We start from the raw sequence: 24,425 nt of genomic DNA, 5'->3' as shown, positions 1-24,425 counted from the left end.
ATGGGTTGGTTGTTAGTCTTTTAAGAATGATATAGTTTAAAATTTTTTTGTCATTCAGCTGTTGGCTGTACAGGTGGATGGTAATTTATTAACTGGAAAATAATTGGCTTATATTAGCTTTGTGAGAACAGTGTCCAACCTCAGTCGGTTGCAACCCATTGAGAAACTAATTAGTATTTCTGCCTTTAGAGCACTCTAGTGGCTACTTTTTTCTGCCGTTTTGACATATTTTATATTATTATTTATCCATGATTATTATGTTTACCCATAAAATAATAGAAAAGTTTGTTTATTTGGAATAAGAAAATATTCTATATAGGATATTTGGGAAATATCCTGTAGGAAACCCAGAAACTATTTTGAGTTCATATTTTCCTTTTAGCTTTGTTTTGATTTTTGGATTGGAACAAAAGATTCCATGTCTTTATTTAAACAAAACAAAACACTATAGCAAACAGTGAGGTGCTGTTTATAAGAAATGTAATAGAAAACATGAAATATTCTTTGAATAATGAAGTTTAGAAAAAAAAAGAGGGTATTGTCTATTGAGTGAGAAGACTAACAATCTTTTGCTTTTACTGTTTCTTCCCAACTGTTGATTTGTTTAAAATTATGACTAAATAATCAGACTTACACAACCTATAGTGGGAATGGCAGAGACTTAATTAGAATAAAGAAGAAACCTGATGAAGATTGCAATCATAAGTTGTTGCATGGTCCTTAGAAACCAGAACAGGACCAGTGTCTCAGCAGTGATTCTAACCTTTTAAAAATCATGACCCCTTTAAGAATCTGATGTAAACTATAAACTTCTCCCCATGAATATGTTCATAGAGGTTTTGTCAACTAAAATCTATCTTTAGATCTCAAGTTGTTAATCATCAATCAAGGTTTAAAACATTTTAGAGTTTATACTATTTCTGTGTTCACACTATGGACAAATCCCAAACTTTAGATAGATTAAGGACTTAAATTTTAAAAAATTTTGAAACCTGTGGAAGAAGTTAAGTTAGTATCCTTCAAACCTTAGAGAAAGGGAAGATTTTTTTAAGCACATGAGAAGCATTGACTACCAAAGAAAAAATAATTTTGACTATATTAAAATTAAGAACTTTAGAAAGTTGAGCCAAGCTTAAACAAAGTGAAAAGCAAGTTACAGAATGGGGGCAGATACTCACAAAACACACAACAAATGATTAGCATCAAGAATGTGTAAAGAACTACAACTTGGTGAGAAACAATCAAATAACCCAATAAAAAATGGGAAAATGACAGGAACAGGCATCTCATAGAAAGAATCAAGTCAACATGAGCAGAATTTCCTACCTCACCACCAGTCCCCTTCTCAGCATACATATTTGATGGAGTATTTAGACTTCTGGTTACGGTGTCTTGTTCTTATTACAAAGTTAGTTTTCTTTGTACTGTAATATGTCTGTCTCACATATGCAACTTTAAACTCAAGAGCCTTTTTTTATTCATCTCAGGCCCGAAAATATCTTGCATATACTCATGTTTATTATTTCATTTAGCAAAGAATTTAGTACCTACTATGATGCAAACACTGCATTTATTCAATAAATCTTTGAAAAATGAGCCAATGGATACATGAACAGAGTATAGAAGTTAATAGGTATTAATTGAATTCCTGTTTTGTGCTTTGTGCTAGGATCTGTGGTGCCCATAGGATGTAATATATATTTTGCTGTTTAGTCTCATTGTAAACAATTGGAAAGTATATAATAGAATGATTTTTTAAAACGTGATAAACTCTATACTTTTATTCTTCACTCCCACATTTTTGATGTCATAATTTACATTTTTATATTATTTTTGTCTCAACAAATTATTGTTGCTATTATTTTTAATAGTTTTGTCTTTTAACCTTCATACTAATGATATAAGACAGTATGTTAAGTGAAATAAGTCAAGCACAGAAAAACAAATACAGCATGATCTCACATGTGGAACCTAAAATAACTGAACTCAGAAAAACAGAATAAAGTGGTTATCAGGTGTGCTGGTGGTATTGGGATGGGATTGGGGAGATGTTGGTCATAGAATACAAAATTTCAGTTAGACGAGAGGAGTAAGAGATTTGTTATACAATATGGTGACTGTAGTTAATAAGAATATGTTATATACCCAAAAATTGATAATAGAATACATTTCAACTATTCTTACCCAAAAAAAAAAAACGATAAATATGTGAGGCAATGGGTGTGTTAATTAGCTTGATTCAGCCATTTTACAATGTATCCATATATCAAACATTATGTACATTATTTGTCAAAGAAAATTTTTTAAGTAAAGAAATAAAATTTTGATTTAGTGTAAATAGGAAATGATGGTGTGAAAATAGGGAATAGTGCATATGATTTAGAGAGAACTACAATAAACATAGGTGTTTTCTTGACTTTGAAATTATATTTTGAAACAAAATTAAAAGCTACTGTCTTTGACTTTTCAATTTGCATAGATTGGTAAATCACAAACTTGAGAAGGCAGTCTATAGAAGTAATGCAGTACCACTATGTTTTTCATAAGCAGTAACAATATCTGTGTAACTAACAGGCATGTCGCTTGTTGATTTCAGTCTGTATGTGATAGACTTCCCATTAAATATTTTTAGTTGTGCAATTGTACTTTATAGCTGAAAGGTGCCCCTCCCATATGAACACCATTTTGCAGGTGAGGAAACTGAATTCCATAAAGGTAAATGACTTCAGTAAGTTTGCACCAAAAGCGGTAGGATTAGAAGCCACATCTCCCCTCTCTTAGTTAAGCTTTTTGTTGTTGTTGTTACTGGATATTGCCATATGTGATCTAGACACTTCAGAGTTTCTTTTCATACATTTAGGTGTCTTGAAAGCTTGTTCACAATCAAGTAAGTGGCACTTTTAATTTCAAGAAATTAGTATGATACAGTAGAAAAAGCACTGACCTTTCCGGAAATCTAGAGACCTGAGTGCAACTTCACGTTCAACTCTACCATTTAATAGGCTGGGAAGTCTGAGATGAACTTGACCATTAATCTTTTGCATGTCATTTCCCTCTGCAAGGTCGTTTAATGTCTCTTCCAGCTTTAACATCCTCTTAGCCAAAGCCAAAGCCAAACTGCAGTCCATATGATTTGGTCTGTGGGATATCACTACAACTAGTTCGTTTAACTGATGATTAAATATGCCAGAACTTCCCAGATAAATTTACCCAACTCCTTTGTGATCCCACATAACATGTACAGCACTTGCCTGTTTTTCCCCTGAAAAGTGAACTTCTTGAGGAAGGCAACCATGTCCTTTCATGATAGTATTCTCAGTAACTATCGTAGAGTAACCACTCGAATCCTTGTTGAGTGAGTGAGCATCTGTTTTGGAGCTCTACCATTGGTTTAGACTTTCTCTATGCATGTTTTTAGTAAAGGAAAACAATAGTGTTTTAAAACAAGGTTAGTTTGGATACTTGGTATCTTAGCCATTTACCTGTACAATCTTCATTTAATCATAAGGATTTTTAAAATAATGAACACCTTCCTTTCTCAATAATTCATTTGTGTTTATTTTATCAATAACATGTAGTAGAGATTCTACATGGTTTAATGCTTCTTTAACTCCTTCCCAATTATAATGAAATATGTACTTGAAAATTTTTAGGGTCAGGGAAAGGTATCAAAAATTGGTCCCATTTGTAAATTTAATTTCCAAGGGTTTATCATAATGATTATATCATTTATTTCCCTAGTTATAATCGCTGGTTATGTCAAGCAAGATCTGAGGATCTGTCTGATATTGCTTCTCTAAAAGCCTTATACCAAACAGGTGAGCTTAAATATATGGTAACTTATTCTTTCACTAATTTAGAGCCCTACCAATCATGCTATTTGAGAATTCATTTTTCTCTGATTTCATTTATTGTATCTGTGAACAAAATGGTTTTGTACTAATGAAGATAGTTTTGCCTGTCATCAAGATCTTAAAAATAACATCCCAATCTATAAAATTTTCAACTTATAGTTCTGCATTAGCCAACTTGATTTCATGCTAGTGTCCCTTTTCTTTTAAAAAATGTTTCTGCTTTTAAAAGTACCATATACTTGCTACTACAAAATTCAAACCTTACATAAATATATGATGGAGAGAGTGAAAGTTCCCAGATTCCCACCCTTTCTCCATTCTATTTCTTTTACAGACAGTACTTTTTAGTAATTTTCAGATTTGAGTGCTATTTAGTTTTTCCTGGATCACTAATGTTATTAAAAGTTGTAGTGAGCATAAGCAAAAAGCTGTTTATAAAAGGTTTTGGGGGCTGGGCATGGTGACTCATATCTGTAATCGCAGCACTTTGGGAGGTGGAGACAGGAGGATCATTTTAGACTAGGAGTTCAATACCAGACTGGGCAATATAGCGAGACCCCCATCACTACAAAAAAATGAAAAAATTAGCCAGGCGTGGTGGTGCATGCCTGTAGTCCCAGCTGCTTTGGAGGCTGAGATAGGAGGATTGCTTGAGCCCAGGAGTTGGAGATAGAGGCTGCAGTAAACTATGATCACTCCACTGTACTCCAGCCTAGAGACATAGCAAGATCCTGTCTGTAGAAAATAATAAAACATTTTAAAAGATCTTTGGCTGTTCTTGATTTAAAATCTTTAAGAGGTCTTCTCTTAAAAGGGCAGTGATCAAAACCCTCATGAAGCTTTAAAAAAAAGGTGTTGTCATCTGCAAAGTAGAAAAATTGGAAGATGAAATTTGAGCAACTTATACTTCCTTGTTTTCAATCTTTTAAGTTCACATGGAATATTTTATCAAGTCAGAGCCTAAGACAAATAATATTCTTGGAATGAAGTTTCTGGGTGCTGATTACATTTCCTGTTTATAGGTGTTGATAACTGTGGTCGAACAGTGATGGTGGTAGTTGGAAGAAACATTCCTGTAACATTAATAGATATGGACAAGGTAAGCCATAAAAAGACTCTGTTTTACAAATAATGTTGATTGAAAAAATAAGTTGTATATGAATTTGGAATCAAGGCCTACAATGTGAATCACGGCTGAATTGTGTATCACTGACAGAGGAGCAGACCTGGTTCTGTGAGTGGACCTGTATCATTTCAGTTCAATTAGGGGTTTGATTTTTCTCTGTCCAAGAAATAAAAATACTGGAGTACCATAATATGATCTCCAAAACCACTGCTGCTTTGTTTTGGATATGATGTAACTAGTAAGTGGTTGGAATCATTCTGTATTATAATTGTGTAATCAAATTCTTTTTTGAAAAAAGAAAAATTAATTTTTGAGTATCTATTAGAAGAGAAAAAAACAGAAATGTAGTTTACCCAAGATAGCGTAATTCTATAATCCCTTCATTTGGAGGCAAAGAACAGAAATAGATGATTCATAAAAGAAAAATGGAACTGGTAGATAAAAATAAGAAAATATTCAGTGTGATTAGTAGTCCAAAAAAGGTGAATTAAAATGAGGTACCTTAACTCTTAAATAATTATTGTCATCAAAGATGAAACTATAAAAGTGATCACACCCATTGATCCATTAATTTCATTTCTGAAAACTTATACTAAGGAAATAACCCAAAGTATGGAAGTAGCTATAGGCCCTGACATTATTCAAATCAGAATACTCATACAAGGAACAGTTGAACCCACAAGATAAATATATAGAGAATCTTAGAATATCAGTTTTGTTAGGAACTGACTTCAAAGGATAATAACCTGAACTGATCAGTAATTATTAACCATAGTAAAAAAAATTGTATACTTAAAAAAGCAGAATTACACAGAATTTCAGATAAACCAGTTGGACAAAAGCTGATAATTACTTCTGGCTAAGTCCTCAGACTCTCAGTCACTGTTGTTTGGGTAAAAAAACTGTGAAAGCACTGAACCTGGCATATTATTCACAGGGTCATTTGTAGCAACAAGTAAAACTTAAATTCCTCACAGATAATTACGGTGCATTCAAATAGGATATTCTGTGACCCTTATACATTATGGTTATAGAGGCAAGTACTGTAGAGAAGTGTTTAGAATACAATTTAATAGGAGAAACAGTGATACATTAATTTGTATCTACATTGACCTTCACTGGGTTGTTTATTTGTTTGTTTTTAAGCACAGAAACAAGGAAAATAAGGAAAGGGATTTCGTGGTTTGGGGGAGAATTTGTCTTTCACATTTTTTCGTCATATATAGTGATACAGTGATATGGTTATATAGTGAAAAAACTTAAGTTGAATTCAAAGCCAAAAAGGAGTATCCTAATTGCCCTAGGGTGGGGGTTGGAGAATGGACAGAAAGGATGAAGCAGCAATCTGGTAAGAGGAGAAAAAAGAATAATGAAGAATAATAAAAATATGCACATAGCCAGGTGTGGTAGCTCATGCTATAATCCCAGAACTTTGGGAGACTGAGGCAGGCATATTGCTTGAGTCCAGGAGTTCGAGACCAGCCTGGGTACATGGTGAAATCCTATCTGTACGAAAAATACAAAAATTAGCTAGGCATGGTGGGCAATTCCTGTAGTCCCAGCTACTTGGGAGACTGAGGCAAGAGGATCATTTGAGCCCAGGATGCAGAGGTTGCAAGATCTCCAAAACCAAGATCATGCCATTGCACTCCAGCCTGGGTGACAGAGAGCGACCCTGTCTCGAACAAACAAAACACACACACACACACACACACACACACACACACACACGGAGGGAATAACTGATGAAAATTATACCATTAGTATGTTTCTATCTGTAATCATTTACGTTCTTAATAATCAGTGTGACATTCATTTTCATAATCAATAATTTGATTAATACCAATAAAGCCATAAATCCTTGCATTTGATTTTGGTGTGTACTTGCCTGGATATTCATGATATATCATTTCCTGTAAAATACTGAAATAGATGATGATAATAATAATTGTTACCAAAGCAGGTAATGAATGGAAAGATGCTGTGTTTTCTTAATACCCTTCTCTGTCTGCTCTGGTAGCAGTTAGATCCTAGTCCATGTTAATCCAACCATGTTAATGTCAAGGACTCACCTGAAGAGGAATTGGAAAACAGTTTGTTTTATAGTAATCCCTCAGTTGTTACCTCTTAGCTTTTTCCATGTGAATGTTTACAGCTAAACCACTGGGTCATACTGGCCCTGCCTATATTGTATCTCTGTTTTGCTTTTAGTGTTTCTCTTAAATTCATCATTTTTGTAATGGAATATTTCTATAACCGATCTGGGTCACATTGAATTTGAATCTTTCAGAGCTCTAGAAATGCTTCCCAACCTATTGCCATCTACTGATTCAACCTGCTCTCAATGTCCTCCTTCAGATTGGCACTAAAGATCTAAAAATACTAGCTCTCAACGTGAATCATGTGAGGCATCACTCATTATATCTTTCTATAGTAATTCTTGGTTATGTGCAGGCCAGGAGTCTATTTCTGAGTACAGACTGCAAAGACTTTGATTGAATTCAAGCAGAAACTTCAAAAATTATTAAAAGTATAGAAATTCTACTTCTAATGATTTTGATATTGTTTTCCTAGAGAGGGAAAACCTGATCGTTGATCTAAGAACTTTTTCCAGTATATGAAGAATTGTTTTAGAGGATAGAGACTGATTGTTCTGCTCTATCACTTAGAACAAGACAGAAAGGAATTGTACTGTAGCACTTATGAGAATTATTAAAACACTGGGATGATTCACTTTCCTGGAGATCTTTTTAAAGAGAATGGATACTTATCACTCTGAGTTATCCATCTGTAATGACTAGGGCAAAGAGTAGGTTAATTTTCTGTTTTGTTTTGTTTTTTTCTTGGCCTCTGTGAAATAGACTACTGTTCAAAATGATCTTCACCTTTATTCCCCCTTTTTTAGGCTCTCTTATACTTCATTCATGTGATGGATCACATTGCTGTGAAGGAGTATGTATTAGTGTATTTTCACACACTGACCAGCGAATACAATCATCTGGACTCTGACTTCCTGAAGAAACTCTACGATGTTGTTGATGTCAAGTTAGTTATTTTTGCAAATTATGAAGGGGAAATAGTTTCTTTCTTTTCTAATATTAAGCAGTGGCAAACATTGCTTTGTATTCTGTGAAAGGATATTTCATGTAAGAAAGACTTTTATCACACATAGATTAGATATTTCAATCATAGGAGACCCTCCCTAACTGAAACCTATTTTGCATTAAAGTAAATTCATATGTAAACTTTTTACATTACCAATCTTTGTATATAAAATAACAAAAATACTATCTTCTATTTGTATGATGTATTATATTTATCAAAATACATTTATAAACATTATTTACTTTGATTCTTTAACCCAGGAGTTGGTTAGGAGAGATATTATCTATATTTGAAAAATGGAAGATACTGACATTCTGCAAAGTGAAGTATGTGCCCAAAGTCTCACAACAGTAAATGCAGAATTTGGACTTGAACCCAGGTTACTGACTTGGAGCTAGAAAATTATTTTCATTAAAGCATATTTCCCTTGAAATGATAATGGAAATTTTTTTTTCCCCCTGAGACGGAGTTTCACCCCTGTTGCCCAGGCTGGAGTGCAGTGGCTGGATCTCAGCTCACTGCAAGCTCCGCCCCCCGGGTTTACGCCATTCTCCTGCCTCAGCCTCCCGAGTAGCTGGGACTACAGGCGCCCGCCACCACGACCGGCTAGTTTTTTGTATTTTTTTAGTAGAGACGGGATTTCACCTTGTTAGCCAGGATGGTCTCGATCTCCTGACCTCGTGGTCCACCTGTCTCGGCCTCCCAAAGTGCTGGGATTACAGGCTTTAGCCACCGCGCCCGGCCAATAATGGAAATTTTAACCAGAAAATATATGGCACCCCACTGTAGCAAAGATGAAATGTAGTGTTTTACATTTTTTCTTATTAACATTTTTTTCTGAATAAAAAGTGGCACTCAACCCTCCTGTTAGCTGTTTTGTTATTTGTAGCATCACAATGTCTGTGTGGATTGCATTGAGAAGCCCATTTTACAGTTAGGGTACAAAGAAGGCAAGTTACTGTAAATTTCCAGCTATCCTACTTCTCCCATTAAATCTCATCTTATTTAGGAATATTAAAGCTTTCATTACCCAATAGACACCTTTTTAGCTTTCTCTGAATGTGGATTGTATATATGAAAGGAAGCTTCACTCCACTGTAGTTCTGCTTCTACCGCTAACCAGTTCTTTAATGTGGAACAGGCCTCAGCTGTGAAATAGTTTGTACTATTTCTCTGAAGTCCTTTCCGATTAACCTCACATGACCCGATGTTGATTATTGAACTGTTGAAAAAAGTCTCAGGCACACATAGAGAGGCCAGGTGGAATAGTGGATAGGAGTATGATTCTGGAGCGGTATTGCCTGGGTTCAGTTCCTGGCTCTGCCACTTGATGGCTGGGTGACTTTGGGAGGTCTAAAATACCCGCAGTAATAGTACTGCGCTCATAGAATTGTTAGGAGAATTTAAGTAGGCCTCTATAATTTCTGGGACACAGCAGATTCTGCTAGTTGTTGTGATATGACCATTGAAACTTTTAGTTTAAATTTTTGCTCTAATTTTAAGTGATTTAGCTGCTGTTTAACTCTGATCCCAGAGATTCTAGCATCATATTAAAAAATGACACACAATAAATTTGTCAAATACAAATGTGCTTAACTTTATCCTACCTATAGGTGGCTCTAGCTCAGCTGACAGAAGCACTTAATATCTCCTATAAAACAGATACTTTAAAAAATGAAATGTTCTCTGGTTTGTTTTTGACTCTCACCTAAAATTCAATCTGTAAATTATAACTGCCTTTATTTTTCTCTGATTATGTTTATATACCTAGGCAAGTAGTTAATAGTCTATGATAGTAGTTGGTTTTAGGCATGAACTTATACTAATTTTTTTGTCATTTTATTTTTGGATCAGGTACAAGAGGAATTTGAAGGCTGTTTATTTTGTTCATCCCACATTTCGTTCAAAGGTACAGTATTTTTCTCTTTGTCTAAATCTAGAATTTATGTGTCCTACATGCCCAGAGTATTAAGATAATAGCTCAGCAACTTAATTGTTGCTGTCACCATTGTGACTGCTAATTTCCTGGTTTCTAAGTGACCTTGAGTTGTGGTCCTGATGTTTTGGTTGTATGTGACTCCAATGCCTTTGTGGGCAACCCTTATAAGCCATTAGCCCATCAGTCCCTGCCTCTTTTCTTGCTCTTTGTTCATCTGGGCCTTGTTTATGCTGTTGTTACAGAATACACTTACCTCCTCTGCCCATGGCTACCTCCTGCTTGACCTTCAGATCTCAGCTCTACTTTCTATAGAAATCCTTCCCTGACCAATCCTGCAGCTAGTAGCTGTTCTTGCATTGTAACCCCTTTAGATTCTGTAGTCTTATATCATTGTTATGTTTTTATTTTAGTTGCATGTTTAATTTTCTTCCTTGTACATGAGCCAGCAAGATCCATGAGGGCTAGAATATAGCAGTCTTGCTCACAATTATATTCCCACTACCTAAGCCTACATCTTGACTTCATCAAGACATCTAGTCTCTTGGTCTTTTTACTCTTTCTGAAAATATCATCTTGCCTTTATTTTCTTCTCTGTCAAGCTAAAAACTGACATTTCATCACTTCATCCACTCTTGTCAGTCACCCTAAATTAACCTAGGACCTCTTACCCTTTCACCGCACCTGACCATCAAAACCTAAACTTGAAATAATCCATTGTACTGCTTTCTTCACTCATAGAAGTCATCAGTAAGGAGCTCTTTATCTTTACCTTCCCACTCCAAACCTACTTGCTAACTGTTCTTATCATTGCCCCCTTTTTCTCTGTCACAAAAATGTGTTCCATCTTAATGAACACATTTCATTAATGTCCTTCTTAACGAAGGACAGCCCCTCTCCCTGTGCTGTGGATCCCGTAGTAATGACATTAGCTTAAGTTTTCTGAGCACTTGCTATCTGCCCATTCCTCCTGTGAATTATCTTGCCTAAGCTTTGCAGTATACCTGTGAAATAGTTAGCAGTAGTTGTCCCACTATACTGGTAAGGAAATTGATGCTTAGAGAGATTAAGGAACCAAGATAACCAACAGTTAGTAGCAAAGGCTAGATTTGAATCTAGGCATTTTTTCCCAGACCGTAAACTACAGAGTATATTTCCATTTCCTTAGAAAACTCTCTTCAACGGTTAGCGTCTTTCTCCTCTCCCGCTTTGCTGGATCCAAATTACCAACTTTTAAAAATACTAAGATCTATTTTTCTCTCCTCTAATTTACAACCAAAATTGTTTAGTATAATCTTTGTTCTATGCTCACCATCTCCATTTCTCATGTACCTTTTAAATTACTCCAGTGTGGTTATCCTGCTGTGCCAGCTGAAGCTTTTCACACCAAAATCATTCATAATTTCTGGGTCACTAAATCTAATAGACACTTTTCTCTCTCTATGTTACCTGCATTCCCTACAGCCTTAAGCACAATTGATCACTTCTTCCTTGACACACTTTGTCTTGGCTTCTTTGAAATTTACCTTGCCTGGTATCTCTCCTACTTCTAGCTGCTGCTTCTCAGTCTCATTTGTCGGCCTCTCTTTCTCTTCTCATCTCTTTTTAGAGACGGTCTCACTCTATCACCCACACTGGAGTGCTGTGGTATGATTATAGCTCTCTGTAACCTAGAACTCCCGGCGTCAAAGGATCCTCCCACATTGGCCTCCGGAGTAGCTAGGACTGCAGACATGCACCATCATGCCTGGCTAATTTTTTTTATTTTGTATTTTTATAGAGATGGGGTCTTGCTGTGTTGCCAAGGCTGGGCTCACACTTTTGGCCTCAAGTAATCCTCCCACCTTGGCCTCCCAAAGTGCTGGGATTACTGGCATGAGCCACTGCCCCTGGCTTCCTGCTTGCATCCTTTGAGTGTTAGTGTTTCCATGTTTCTCCACCCTCATCTTTAATTCTATACCTTTTTTATTCCCATTTCTTCAGTGACCCTCCAAAATATATGCAATCTTCAAACATATATCTGGGGAGGCAATAAAGCCTAATGTTTAGAACTATGGTTTCAAGATTCAGATGACCTGGGTTCTAATCCCAGCTCTACCAGTTACCAATTTGTCATCTCAGGCAAGTAGTATAATTTCTCTATGCTTTGATTTTATCCCCTATAAAATGGGAATAATAATAGCGCCTATCTTTTAGGATTATTGAAAGATGAAATGAGTTAATACATGTAAAATACTTAAAACATTACCTGACATATAATAAGTGCTCAGTTAAATGTAAGCTATCATCATCATTTTCATTATTATCATCATCATCATCATCATTATCGTTCTTAGGCTTTGACCTTGGTATTGAACTACTGATTAGATACCTCTACTTAGGTATCTTATAAGACCCTGAAGTTCAACATTTTTAAACAGAACTCCTCATGTATTCCTCTTCCACCTATTCCCGAACTGCTGTTTGTGTTCTCTGTGTTAGTAAATGGGACTACCGCCTACCCAAGTGCCTAAGCCAGAAACCAGAGAGCCTTTCTGGAGCACTTTCTCTACCTCATCTCCTAGCACATTGCATCAGTTCTGTGTGTTTACAATTGCTCAAATTTATGTCTGTGTCTTTATTCCCACTGCCTCTACATTAGTTCATCCCACTGTCAGCTTTTACTTGAAATGACACAGCAGCCTCCTGATTAATTTTCATGTTGTCCTGCCTCCAATATTGCACTGCTCCAAGGGCCTTCAGGCATGCCTTGTGAACAATTTTCTGATAATGTTGTTATAAGAAGCCTGCACTATTTACTATAATGGTCCTTTTCAAAAAAGTTTGCTATTTCCTACGTACATTACCTTCTTCTGTAAGTAAAATGGGGATAGCAACAGTATCATACCTGCCTCATAGGACTATTGTATATAGTATGTTGATAAACATGGACTAATTTGTGATTGCCAATTTAGATAAACAATAACTTTTAAGTTCAAGCCATTACTAGTTTATGTCAGTATTGTTTGGTATCAAGAATTTTTTATCCTTTTTTGGGGAACCAACAAATTTTGCATACTAGCTTTTAGAGAGGGATTGCATGTTGTCAGATGAAATGAACAAAGATGACATCACATCTACAAGTGATTTACTTTGATGGACTTCGAGAAAGAAACTCATGCCAAGCATCAGCTGAAAATATATAAGTCCCAAATATTGGCACAAATTTTCTTTTCAGTCTCATTTGAAAAATTCACAGTGTGAGATTTGGAGATAATTAACCATTTTCAGAAGACTGGAACACCAATTATTCTACCAAATAATGCAACAGTTTTGACTACAACCCACAGTAAGAAGCATGTAGTACAGCACTAACACACTGCACGCATGGGAACTTATATACATGTAATGGAAACAAAAGCTTCATGAAACAAAGCTCATTCTTCTTATAGTCTCTAGTCAGTGTTATCCTTGTTTCTTCTTTTTAATGTTATTAATAATCAACTAAACTGATGATTGCACAACTCAAATTGCACTTTGAAAAACACTAGTTATTTTAAGATTTTGAAATATAGTTTTTATCTACTATAAATTTTTCAAATTGTGTTTATGTTTCTAACTATGGCAACTAGCTTAAATTATTTTTTCTCTTCTATTAATCAGGTGTCAACATGGTTTTTTACCACCTTTTCTGTCTCAGGACTGAAGGACAAAATCCACCATGTGGACAGCCTCCACCAGCTGTTTTCTGCCATATCACCAGAACAGATCGACTTTCCTCCTTTTGTCCTTGAATATGATGCCAGGGTAAGAAGTACCAGAAGTTCTCCCTCACCTGGTATGGTATACTAACTGTTCTATAGAGCAGCACTTATGAGCACAACATCCTGTCATTACCGGATATTAATGTAAATGAGTGAATCTTAGTAAACTTGGTAATATCATTTAACATCCTTTCCCCATGATAACGTTAGGAAAAGGGTTTGTCCCAAGAGAGACATTTTCCCCATATAAACATTTCAGTGGGAGATCTCTATGCTGTGAATTCGGAACCAATTTCATTTGTATTGTAAGTTTTCTACTATATTTAAAACAGATACCTCTACCTAATTTTCTTAAGATTGAATGGCTTTCCATCCACACAGAGCCAGAAGAATTTATTGGTGATCACTTTTAGAATTAATTGTAAATCATGTAGCCTATCTCAGTAGTCTTTACCCTGCCAAAAGTTTCATTTTTCTTAAAGTTTGTATAATGTTTTTAAGAGCATCATCTGATAATATTATTTATAGATGCGTTTATGGATCTGTTACATAAGCACTAGTCAAAGGACTATTCGTGAATTTCATCAATTTATTCTATTGTGTTTATTCATGGTTTCACCTTAGTAATTTTTGGAAAAAAAAAAAGTAACACACTTGGCCAAAAGCTCATCAAGCTCATTGTTTAACTGTTGTTGATTGCATATCTTTATTCATGAACCAGGGGATATATTTGAAAGTTATATTCAGTTTGAAATAAATTATTCTTCCCTAATTATTGTGCAATGTATATACAGCAAAATAAAAATTCTGCAACACAATTTCTCTCTAACATTTTTCTAACTTTAGCTATAATTTTTTTTCCCTTATGTGCAGAGTAAAGTATATAATGTGATCTAATGGCTAATAAAATTTCATGTTTGACTGTTATACAGAGAGGATTTGTAATTGGAGCAGCTGGATCATAGATACAAAAATTGTTGAATACAGGGAAGGGAAAAGAGTACATTAGTTTGTATTTACTGCAGATTGCTGGAGTAGAAAATGATCTTAGTGTTTTTTCTTTGAACTCTACATCACTCATCTTAATGCTTAAAAAAAATGGATAGCAGAAAATGTGAAAGACACTAAGAAACATTTTTATACTTAAAATTTCGAATGACAATTCATAGCTAGTATCTGGATTTATCATTTATTTTCTGGGATAGAAACATACAAGTTGGGTGTTGATTAGAAAACCTAAAGGACTGTATTTTAAGCCAAAGCATTTTCTATATACTTACGGGCCTATAAAGCAGGCTTTCATTAAATATTAAATATAGCTCCACCACACTCAAGCTTGGTTTTGTTTTTTTTGTTTGGTTGTGTATTTTAGCTGTTATATTTTTATATAAATACAAGCATAATAATGTAATTAATCAAAATTAAGTAGACTAACTTACAATCTAACACTTGGCTCATTGGATTGCTCTCTGTACCTATGCTAGAGCTTTCTAAAATTGAGATGTTAGATCAAAGAGAGGCATAAAAATGGGGAAGAAACAAAAGACGGTTTCTTAGTCCATTTCTTTGTTGCTATAAGGGAGTACCTGAGGCTAAGTATAAAGAACAGATTTATTTGGTTCATGGTTCTGCAGGCTGTATGAGAAGAAGGGCACCAGCATCTGCTTCTGGTGAGGGACTCAGGCTGCTTCCACTCATAGCAGAAGTGTAAGGGGAGCCAGTGTGCACAGAGGTCACATGGTGGGAAGGGAAACGAGAGAGGGAAGGGAGGTGTCAGGCTCTTTTTAACAACCAGCTTTCACAAGAACTAATAGAGCAAGGACTTACTTATTACCACAAGGTCAGCACCAAGCCATTTATGAGAGATCCACCCCACACCATGACTCAAACACCTGGCATTAGACCCCACCTCCAACACTGGGGATCAAATTTTAACATGAGGTTTAGAGGGTCAAATATCCAAAATGTAGCATTTCGCCCCTAGCCACCCAAACCTCATGTTCTTCACACATGCAAAATATAATCATTCCATCCCAGCAGTCCCCAATAGTCTTAACTTGTTCCAGCACCAACTCAGAAATCCAGTCTCATCTGAGACTCAAGGCAAGTTCCTCACAGCTGTAAATCTGTAAAATCAAAATCAAGTTATTTGCTTCCAAGATATAATGATTGTACAGGCATTTAGTAAACATTCCCATTCCAAAAGGGTGGAATAAGAGGAAAAGGCCAAAAGAAAGGGGTAACTGGCCCCTTGTAAGTCCAAAATGTATCAGGGCAGACATTAAATCTTAAATCTCCAAAATAATCTCCTTTGGCTTCATGTTCTGCATACCAGGCACACTGGTACAAAGGGTAGGCTCCCAAGGCCTTGGGCACCCCTACCCCCATGGCTTTGCCAGTTGCCAGCCACATGTCTTGCTCTCACAGGTTGAAGCTGAATGCCAGAGGTTTTTCCAGGATGATTCTGAGGTCTGGACGGGAGCAACACAACCCCACAGCTCCACTAGGCAGTGCCCCAGTGAGGACTACCTGGAGGTGCTCCACCACTGGAGCAGACTTCTGCCTGAGAACCCAGGCTTTCTGATATATCCTCTGAAATCTAGTTACAAGCTGCCAAGCCTCCACCACTCTTGCATGCTGCGTGCAGACTTAACACCACATGGAAGCCACCAAAGCTTACAGCTTGCACCCTCCAGAGCTGTTGCCCGAGCAGTACCTGGGATCCTTTGAGCCATCGCTGGAACCAGAAGGGGCTGGGATGCAGAGAGCAGCATCCTGAAGTGTTAAAGCCTTGTCCCTCCCAAACCATTCTGTCTTCCTAGTCCTGTGGGCCTGTGATGTGAGGAGCTACCTCAAAGATTTATCCTTGCTAATCTCTCTAGCAAGTGGTTGCTCCACAGCATCCTTAGATTCCTCTCTTGAAAATGTTCTTTCCTTCTCTACCACATGCCTAGGCTGAGAGTTTCTAAAATTTTATGTTCTGTATCCTTTTTTTTTTTTTTTTTTTGAGACGGAGTCTCGCTCTGTCGCCCAGGCTGGAGTGCAGTGGCTAGATCTCAGCTCACTGCAAGCTCCACCTCCTGGGTTTACGCCATTCCCCTGCCTCAGCCTCCCGAGTAGCTGGGACTACAGGCGCCCGCCACCTCGCCCAGCTAGTTTTTTTTGTATTTTTTAGTAGAGATGGGGTTTCACCGTGTTAGCCAGGATGGTCTTGATCTCCTAACCTCATGATCCGCCCGTCTCGGCCTCCCAAAGTGCTGGGATTACAGGCTTGAGCCACTGCGCCCGGCCTTATGCATCCTTTTAATTATAAATTCCAACTTTATGTCATTTCTTTGCTCTCATATCTGATTATAAGCTGTTAAAAGCAGCCACACCACTTCTTGAATGCTTTACTGCTTAGAAATTTCTTCCACCAGATACCATAGGGTACCAGTATTGTTTGTCCTTCCATAAAACTCTAGGGGATGGACACAGTGCGGTCAAGTTCTTTGCTAGGGTGTAACAAGGATGACCTTTGCTCTAATTCTTAAGTTCCCCATTTCCATCTGAGACCTTATCAGCGTGGCCTTTACTGACTGTATTTCTATCAGCATTTTGGTCACAACAACTTAACCAATCTCTAAGAAGTTTCAAACTTTCCCTAAGTCTTTCTGTCGTCTTCTGATCCTTGCAAACTCTTTCAGCCTCTGCCCATTACCCGGTTCCAAAGCTGCTTCCATATTTTCAGGTCTGTTTATAGCAACACCCCACCCCTCAGTACCAATTTTCTGTTTTCATCCATTTTTATGTTGCCATAAAGGAATACCTGAGGCTGGGTAATTTATAAAGAAAAGAGGTTTATTTGGCTCACATTTCTGCAGGCTGTACAAGAAGCATGACACCAGCATCTACTTCAGGTGAGGGACTCAGGCTGCTTCCACTCATGGTCGAAGGGTAAGGGGAGCCGATGGGTGTAGAGATCACATGGCAAAAGAGAAAGCAAGAGAGAGAAGGAAGGGGCATGCCAGTCCCTTTTTAACAACAAGCTTTCATAGGAACTAACAGAGTGAGAACTTACTACCACAAGGACAGCACCAAGACATTTATGAGGGATCTGCCCCATGACCCAAACACCTCCCACTAGGCCCTACCTCCCGCATGGGGATCACATTTCAACATGAGGTTTGGAAGGTCGGATATTCAAACTATAGCAGAAGATATCAGGAGATGATGTGGAAGGGGCAGGCAGAGAGCACATCACTGAATACAGTAACTTTACATATTAGTGCTGCAGGTCTTTGGCTTTGTAGTCCGTGAAGAGTGTTCTGCAAGGGAGGATTGCCATTGCATTGCTGTTTAGACAATGACTATAGAAACAGTATAGAGAATGACTAGAGGGGGAAGGGTAAGTCCATGGGGGAAAGATGAGATTCTATTAGTAAAGCCTGGAGGAGAAACGAGACTATATTGTTAGGGCAGTAATAGTGATAATGGCAGAGATTTGAAGATTTTAGAGAGATTTAGAAATAGACATTTTAGGAAATAAAATTCACAGCATTTGGTGACTGAGTAGCTGCTAAGGATGAAGCAGAAAGTAAGTTTCTGCTTTGGGAGACTTGGTGGATGGTGTTGCTACCACCACAGAGAAGCAATTTGGAAGAAAAAGATTGAAAGATTAGCGGGGGGTGGGACAGGTACTGTGTTCGGTTTGTGACATAATAGGTTTGAGCCCGTCAGACATTGAAATGGAGATACCAGTAGGTAGCTGCATGTTACTTTGTAAGGAAACATTTTCCTTTGTTAGGAAAAATTAAAAGTATGATCAGAGAAAAGAAATGAGTATAGAGTTGGTTAATTTCATTATCATGCTTAAATTGTGCCTTGCATATAGAAGGTTCTTTATTTGGTTAAGGAGTGAAGTGATTAGTATCTGTTTAAAAAAAAAAAAATAGAAACCCATTTCAGTGGGCTTCTATTTTTCTGGGATTTCTGTGACTTGGAATAGCAACACAAATTTTATAGGATTAAAAGGGACCTTTGAAGGCAATCAGAAGCTATTGTTTAATCTATCTAGGTAACAGTGATACTGAGACCATTTCAGAAAGAGAGTTAGTTGGCATTCTTAAACACACAGCAGAGAATATACAGTTTTTCCTGGCAACAATTCTTTAAATTTCTATGATTGTTTCCAGAAATAGAAAAAATATTTGATTGCTCAGCAGTCTCTTGCCCAGTGTGAAATTAATAATGGAAATTCTATTTCATGGCATTAAGTATTGAACTTGCTCTTCTTAGTTTGTCATAATTTAATGTAGATGTGAGAAACTTAGAAAAAAAGTGGTAATAGAATAGAATAGAGAACTCTTAAAGACAGTGAACTTTTCAGATGAAACTCAGAATAGATTCATCTCTTCAGGGCATGTTTCTGTAAGTGTAGCTTCCATGCATATTGAAGATAAAGGATTTGGTTAATGAAACATTTTTATTGGGATTTCTTTTTTATATAAAAGTATTTTTTTTTTAGTTTTTTAAGTTCTGAGGTACATGTGTAGGATGTGCAGGTTTGTTACATAGGTAAACATGTGCCATGGTGGTTTGCTGTGTCTATCAACCTTACCACTCAGGCATGTCACCTGGGTATTAAGCCCAGCATGCATTAGCTTGTTTCCCTAATTCTCTCCCCCTCCCCCCACCCCAACAGGCCCCAGTAAGTGTTCCGCTCCCTGTGTCCATGTGTTCTCATTGTTCAGCTCCTACTTACAAGTGAGAACATGTGGTGTTTGGGTTTCTGTTCCTGCATTAGTTTGTTGAGAATAATGGCTTCCAGCTTCATCTATGTCTCTGCAAAGGACACGATCTCATTCCTTTTTATGGCTGCACAGTATTCCATGGCGTATATGTACCACATTTTCTTTATCTGGTTTATCATTGATGGGCATTTGGGTCGATTCCATGTCTTTGCTATTGGGAATAGTACTGCAGTAAACATACACGTGCATGTATCTTTATAATAGGATGATTTATATTCCTTTGAGTATATACCCAGTAATGGGATTGCTGGGTGAAATGATATTTCTGGTTCTAAATCTTTGAGGAATCACCACACTGTCCTCCACAATGGTTGAACTAATTTACATTCCCACCAACAGTGTAAAAGTGTTCCTATTTCTCCACAGCCTCACCAGCATTTGTTGTTTCTTGACTTTTTAGTAATCGCCATTCTGACTGGCATAAGATGGTATCTCATTGTGGTTTTGATTTGCATTTCTCTGATGATCAGTGATGTTGAGCTGTTTTTTTTAAATGTTCATTGCCACATATATGTCTTTTTTTGAGAAGTTTCTGTTCATATCTTTTGCCCACTTTTTAATGGGGTTTTTTTTTTCTTATAAATTTACAGAAGTTCCTTGTAGATTCTGGATATTAGCCCTTTGTCAGATAGATAGATTGCAGAAATTTTCTCCCATTCTGTAGGTTGTCTGTTCACTCTGATGATAATTTTGTTTGCTGTGCAGAAGCTCTTTAGTTTAGTTAGATCCGATTTTTCAATTTTAAAAAAGGTTTTGTTAAAGTTTTTCAAGTTTTTAGAAATGTAGCCTATCCTAGGATTTGTTTCTACCTATTTTTTTTTTTAATTTTGTTTAATACATGGTTAGGTTTATAATCGGAAGGTAAGTTTTCCTAGATGTCTTGTTATCCTGGTTATGGCCCAAGATCAAGTCTTGCTCCAAAGCATTTGTGCTGAAGAATGGCAGAGTACCTGATTTATTTAGTCTCAAACAATTTCACTGCCTACTATGTTCAAGACCTGGTAGGTTTAATGCTCTATAATAGCTATAATGTAAATGTACCATGAAGAAATGCTATTTCCTTCTACTTACTCTTCATTTCAAGCTTTCGTCTTATACTAGCGCTAAGCATTATCTGTTTGTGATTTGCTGAAAAACAAATTATTTGTCAAAGAAATACTTTCCTTAAAAATGAGAAACCAGTCTTAAGTCTCATAAATCTAATTGAGGATCCTTCTATCATGAACCTGTCTTGATTTTTATTGAGATTAGCCAAAATAAGGGCCAAAAAATCCCCCCTTACACTAATTTGTTGCCCTTACATTGACATTAAAGGTTTGGCATTTAATTCTCCGTCTTGATCTTGAACTAAATTTCCTGAGAACTGTAATGGTTACAAGCCTTGCCACTCAAGCATGTCATGAAGACTCACTTCTGCCAAAATAGTTATAGCTATTAAATTCCTCTGTGATAGCTTCTTTGTTTTCATAACTCTAAATTAAGATTTGGCACACAGTAAGACAACACAGTCTAACAAAAAAGAATCTGGATGTTAGATTCAAATAGATTTGAATTTACATTCAGGCTGTGCTGGTTACTAACTAGGTAACTTTAGGTAAATTATGCAATCTGTGTGATCCTCACTGTCCTCCTCTGTAAAGTGAGGATGTTACCTACTTCATGGCATTACGTGAAGATTTAAAGGGATGACTAAAAGCGCCTATAAATTGTCTGGCATATAAAATATTCAATAAGTGGTATTATTCTTAAAAAAATTATGATTCTATTGCCTTTGCCTACCTTATACTCTGAGTGATACTAGTTGAACTACCTAATGGGTGAGGGCCTGCTTAGTGCCAGACATGTGCTAGACATTTTATATCACTACCTCAATGACTGTAAATCCCTTTTTTTAACACTTCCAGTTAAATTGGTTCTGTTACTTAAATGTTCTTGTGCTTTTTTCTTTCCACAGGAAAACGGGCCTTACTATACATCATATCCCCCATCACCAGATTTGTGACCTGCCATCTTTCAGTGCTTCTTGGTTCCCAGGATGCCACTTCCTCCACGAATAGCTACCTGTTGAAGTGATACTCATTTTTGCTGTACAGATCCAGAGAGCCTTTTGTCCCCACCTCTCTGGTATTTTTTTATTGACTGTATATTTTCGGGCACATAAGCAATCTAAAAATGGTAGGCCATTATGAACTGCACACATTTTAAATTTGTATATTTATATCAAATGGAAATGTTCATTTTTAGATTGTTAATAGAAATTGGGGAGCAACTTTTGAGTATCTTTAGTTTCCTGAAGGACACCGAATTCTCCATTAGATAAACCACCAAGACTGTTCACGTCATCTCTCTAACATTGCACGCTTCCTTTGTGTACTTAAGTGATTCTCGAAATACACAGAACCAATGTATGCTAACCAGATGCATTGTTTGCTTCAGATCCATGGTGTTAATACCATGTACATTTTATAAAGATAATTCGGCTATGTTGAAAGAGAATTATCTGGGACCAAGAATGTGGAAATGTATCTGACAAAAACATCAAAATTATTAGCAAAATATAGGACTTAGAATGTTAATGCACAAGTTAAGACTAAAGTTTAAGGACTAAGGTTCCTTGGATTATATGATTTGTTAAGATTGCCACAGTTCTGATCTCAACAGTGTGGGGAAACAGGAAGACTGTATCCTCAGCCTTTTTCCTATAATCATGGATGATTTGGTCTGTTTCACAAGGACTGCACATATTAGTACTCTTAAGAACATCTTCCAAGACTCCAGCAGTGAGCATTTAGAGAGTGTGTTGTCTTCCAGAGTCATGATTGATTTTGTTTAGCTATCAGGTCTACTACCTCTAAGGACATTTCGTAGCAGCATCTTTTGAGTTGCCTGCATCAGTGTGGAGGAAGTGTGTCACAGTGAATAAACCCAGGGGGCTGATAATTGGCAAAAGACCACTTTTACCACTCAGGCTCTATTTGTGCCTTAGCTTGCTTATGAGTAAGAATTATAATTATGCTGCCTACCTCACAGAGGTATCATGAAGATAGCATTTAGAAAGGGCTTTGTTGTGGTGGGGTATCTTCAGTTAGTTTTTAAATGGGAATAAATATATATGAGGGAATGCTACACAGCACTCCTCTTGTCCTTGATACCATTTGAGTGATTTTTCTTTTTGTGGGGCAAGACCTGTTAGTCTAAAATTCCAACCCTGATGACCTCCTTCCTCTTTTGTCCAGAATCTCTTCTGGCCTGCTCATCCCCCGATGCTATACTTCAATGAGAGGCATCTGTTGGCCATTTTAAACATTTCTTCTTGAATTAAGGTCAAACCATTATTATTCCCATCTGGGTAGCTTTGTACTTTTTTTTGATGCCTGCAGCCACCTCCCGATGGCCCCATCTTCCTCAACCTATCACATAAGTTGGCAGTTCAGAGAAAAAAAAAAAAAAAACAGAACCTTTCTGTTCTATCATGTGCTCCAGATCAGTACTTCCAAGAGTCCCATTCTTTTCTGCCCAAACTAATTCTTCATTGGAGATCAAAGAAACATACTCTCTTCATTTATGATAGAGAAATCTCCCTGTAGTTGCATTAAATTCATCCTGTATTTTCCCATATAAACAAGAAGGGACTTGACATTTTTTAGATAAAGGTTCTTATCTTTTGCATGTATTGAAAACATTTTCTTTGTGTCAGACTTCAAAATTACTCGATCCTTATATATACATCTATGTTAAGGTCCTCTCTTATGTCCCCTAGGTCATCGCATCCAGGCAGCCAGTCAGATGTCAGATGTTAAGCTTTCTCTCAAATAGTACTTTTTTTTAACCCCTTGGGCCCTGTACCTTAAAAGTCTGAAACTTTAACTTCATCTTCTACAGTCAATTGTGAGATCATGTTTGAGGTATCTTCTTCACAAGGAGCAGCTATGAAAGTCTGCCAACTTTTCCTTATTAAAGGGGAACTTGGCTACCTCAACAATCTGGCCCAAACCATTTTCTGTATAGATAATAGAGGCCATAAGCTACTTTGCCAATTTGAAAGGAAGCAAATTTATATATACAATTCCTTACAGGCAGTAGTAATTTTGAAAGGATGTTCCTTTGCTATATTCATACCAGTATATTAATGTTTAGTAACACAAGCAGGATTCTACATATGCTGAGATTTTAGTACAATTGATGTCTTAGGGTTTAAAGGTGGTACAGAACTATATACATATCAACTGTGTTTTATGATTCAATAATGTCTAAAGAAAGATAAGGACCACTTTTCTCACTGAAACTAAATTTGATGCTTTTACAGATGTCTATAGTGTTATAGAATGAAGTTGCTTCAAAGTATCAAATCCTAGAGGAGAAACATAGTGACCTTGACATTGAAATAATTAAGCAACATTTGGTATACCAGTCTGCCTTTATGAAAAGGTTTAGCCTGAATAATACATGCCATTTTCAAGGACATATTAGAAGATAAAGGGGAGAGTGGAGATGACCACCAGCGTCTGATGTTAATTCAAAGCATCGCCAAGTCTTTAATTTAATTAAACTTTGGTCATGCTAAATGCTAATTGAATTGTTGAAGACACAAATTATAAAATTTTTATTAATCATGCAAGGCCTAATATGATTTTTAAAACAAGTACACTTCTTGTTTCCACAGGTATTTGGGTTCTTAATTCATCTATATCCAAGTTTCTTGATAGTTAAAATTACCTCTTAAAAAAAATTCAACCTTTATTAGACCCGTGAGGGCAAATGGTACATATTTTAAAGATTTTTTTCCTTTAATATATATTACATATCATTGGTGGATGCTTTATATTTCTTTTTTCTTTTTCTTTTCTTTTTTTTTTTTTTTTTTTTTTT

The 24,425-nt window shown here is 36.5% G+C and overlaps 1 protein-coding gene across 1 annotated transcript in view; it reads left to right on the top strand.

Annotated features, from left to right (window-relative positions):
- The window catches only part of GDAP2 (ganglioside induced differentiation associated protein 2), a 60,465-nt gene extending 37,756 nt beyond the window's left edge, over positions 1 to 22,709 (top strand). The window contains exons 9-14 of the mRNA XM_012000857.1: positions 3,742 to 3,818; positions 4,877 to 4,953; positions 7,886 to 8,025; positions 9,940 to 9,994; positions 13,664 to 13,807; positions 21,511 to 22,709. Coding sequence (XP_011856247.1) covers positions 3,742 to 3,818; positions 4,877 to 4,953; positions 7,886 to 8,025; positions 9,940 to 9,994; positions 13,664 to 13,807; positions 21,511 to 21,558 — 541 coding nt within the window. The 3' untranslated portion in view covers positions 21,559 to 22,709. The remainder of the gene's footprint in view (positions 1 to 3,741; positions 3,819 to 4,876; positions 4,954 to 7,885; positions 8,026 to 9,939; positions 9,995 to 13,663; positions 13,808 to 21,510) is intronic.
- The last annotated feature ends 1,716 nt before the right edge of the window (positions 22,710 to 24,425 follow it).

The sequence above is a fragment of the Mandrillus leucophaeus genome, unplaced genomic scaffold (genome assembly GCF_000951045.1).
Source record: "Mandrillus leucophaeus isolate KB7577 unplaced genomic scaffold, Mleu.le_1.0 Scaffold64, whole genome shotgun sequence".
NCBI lineage: Eukaryota > Metazoa > Chordata > Mammalia > Primates > Cercopithecidae > Mandrillus > Mandrillus leucophaeus.
This window is presented reverse-complemented; position numbering and strand designations above follow the sequence as displayed.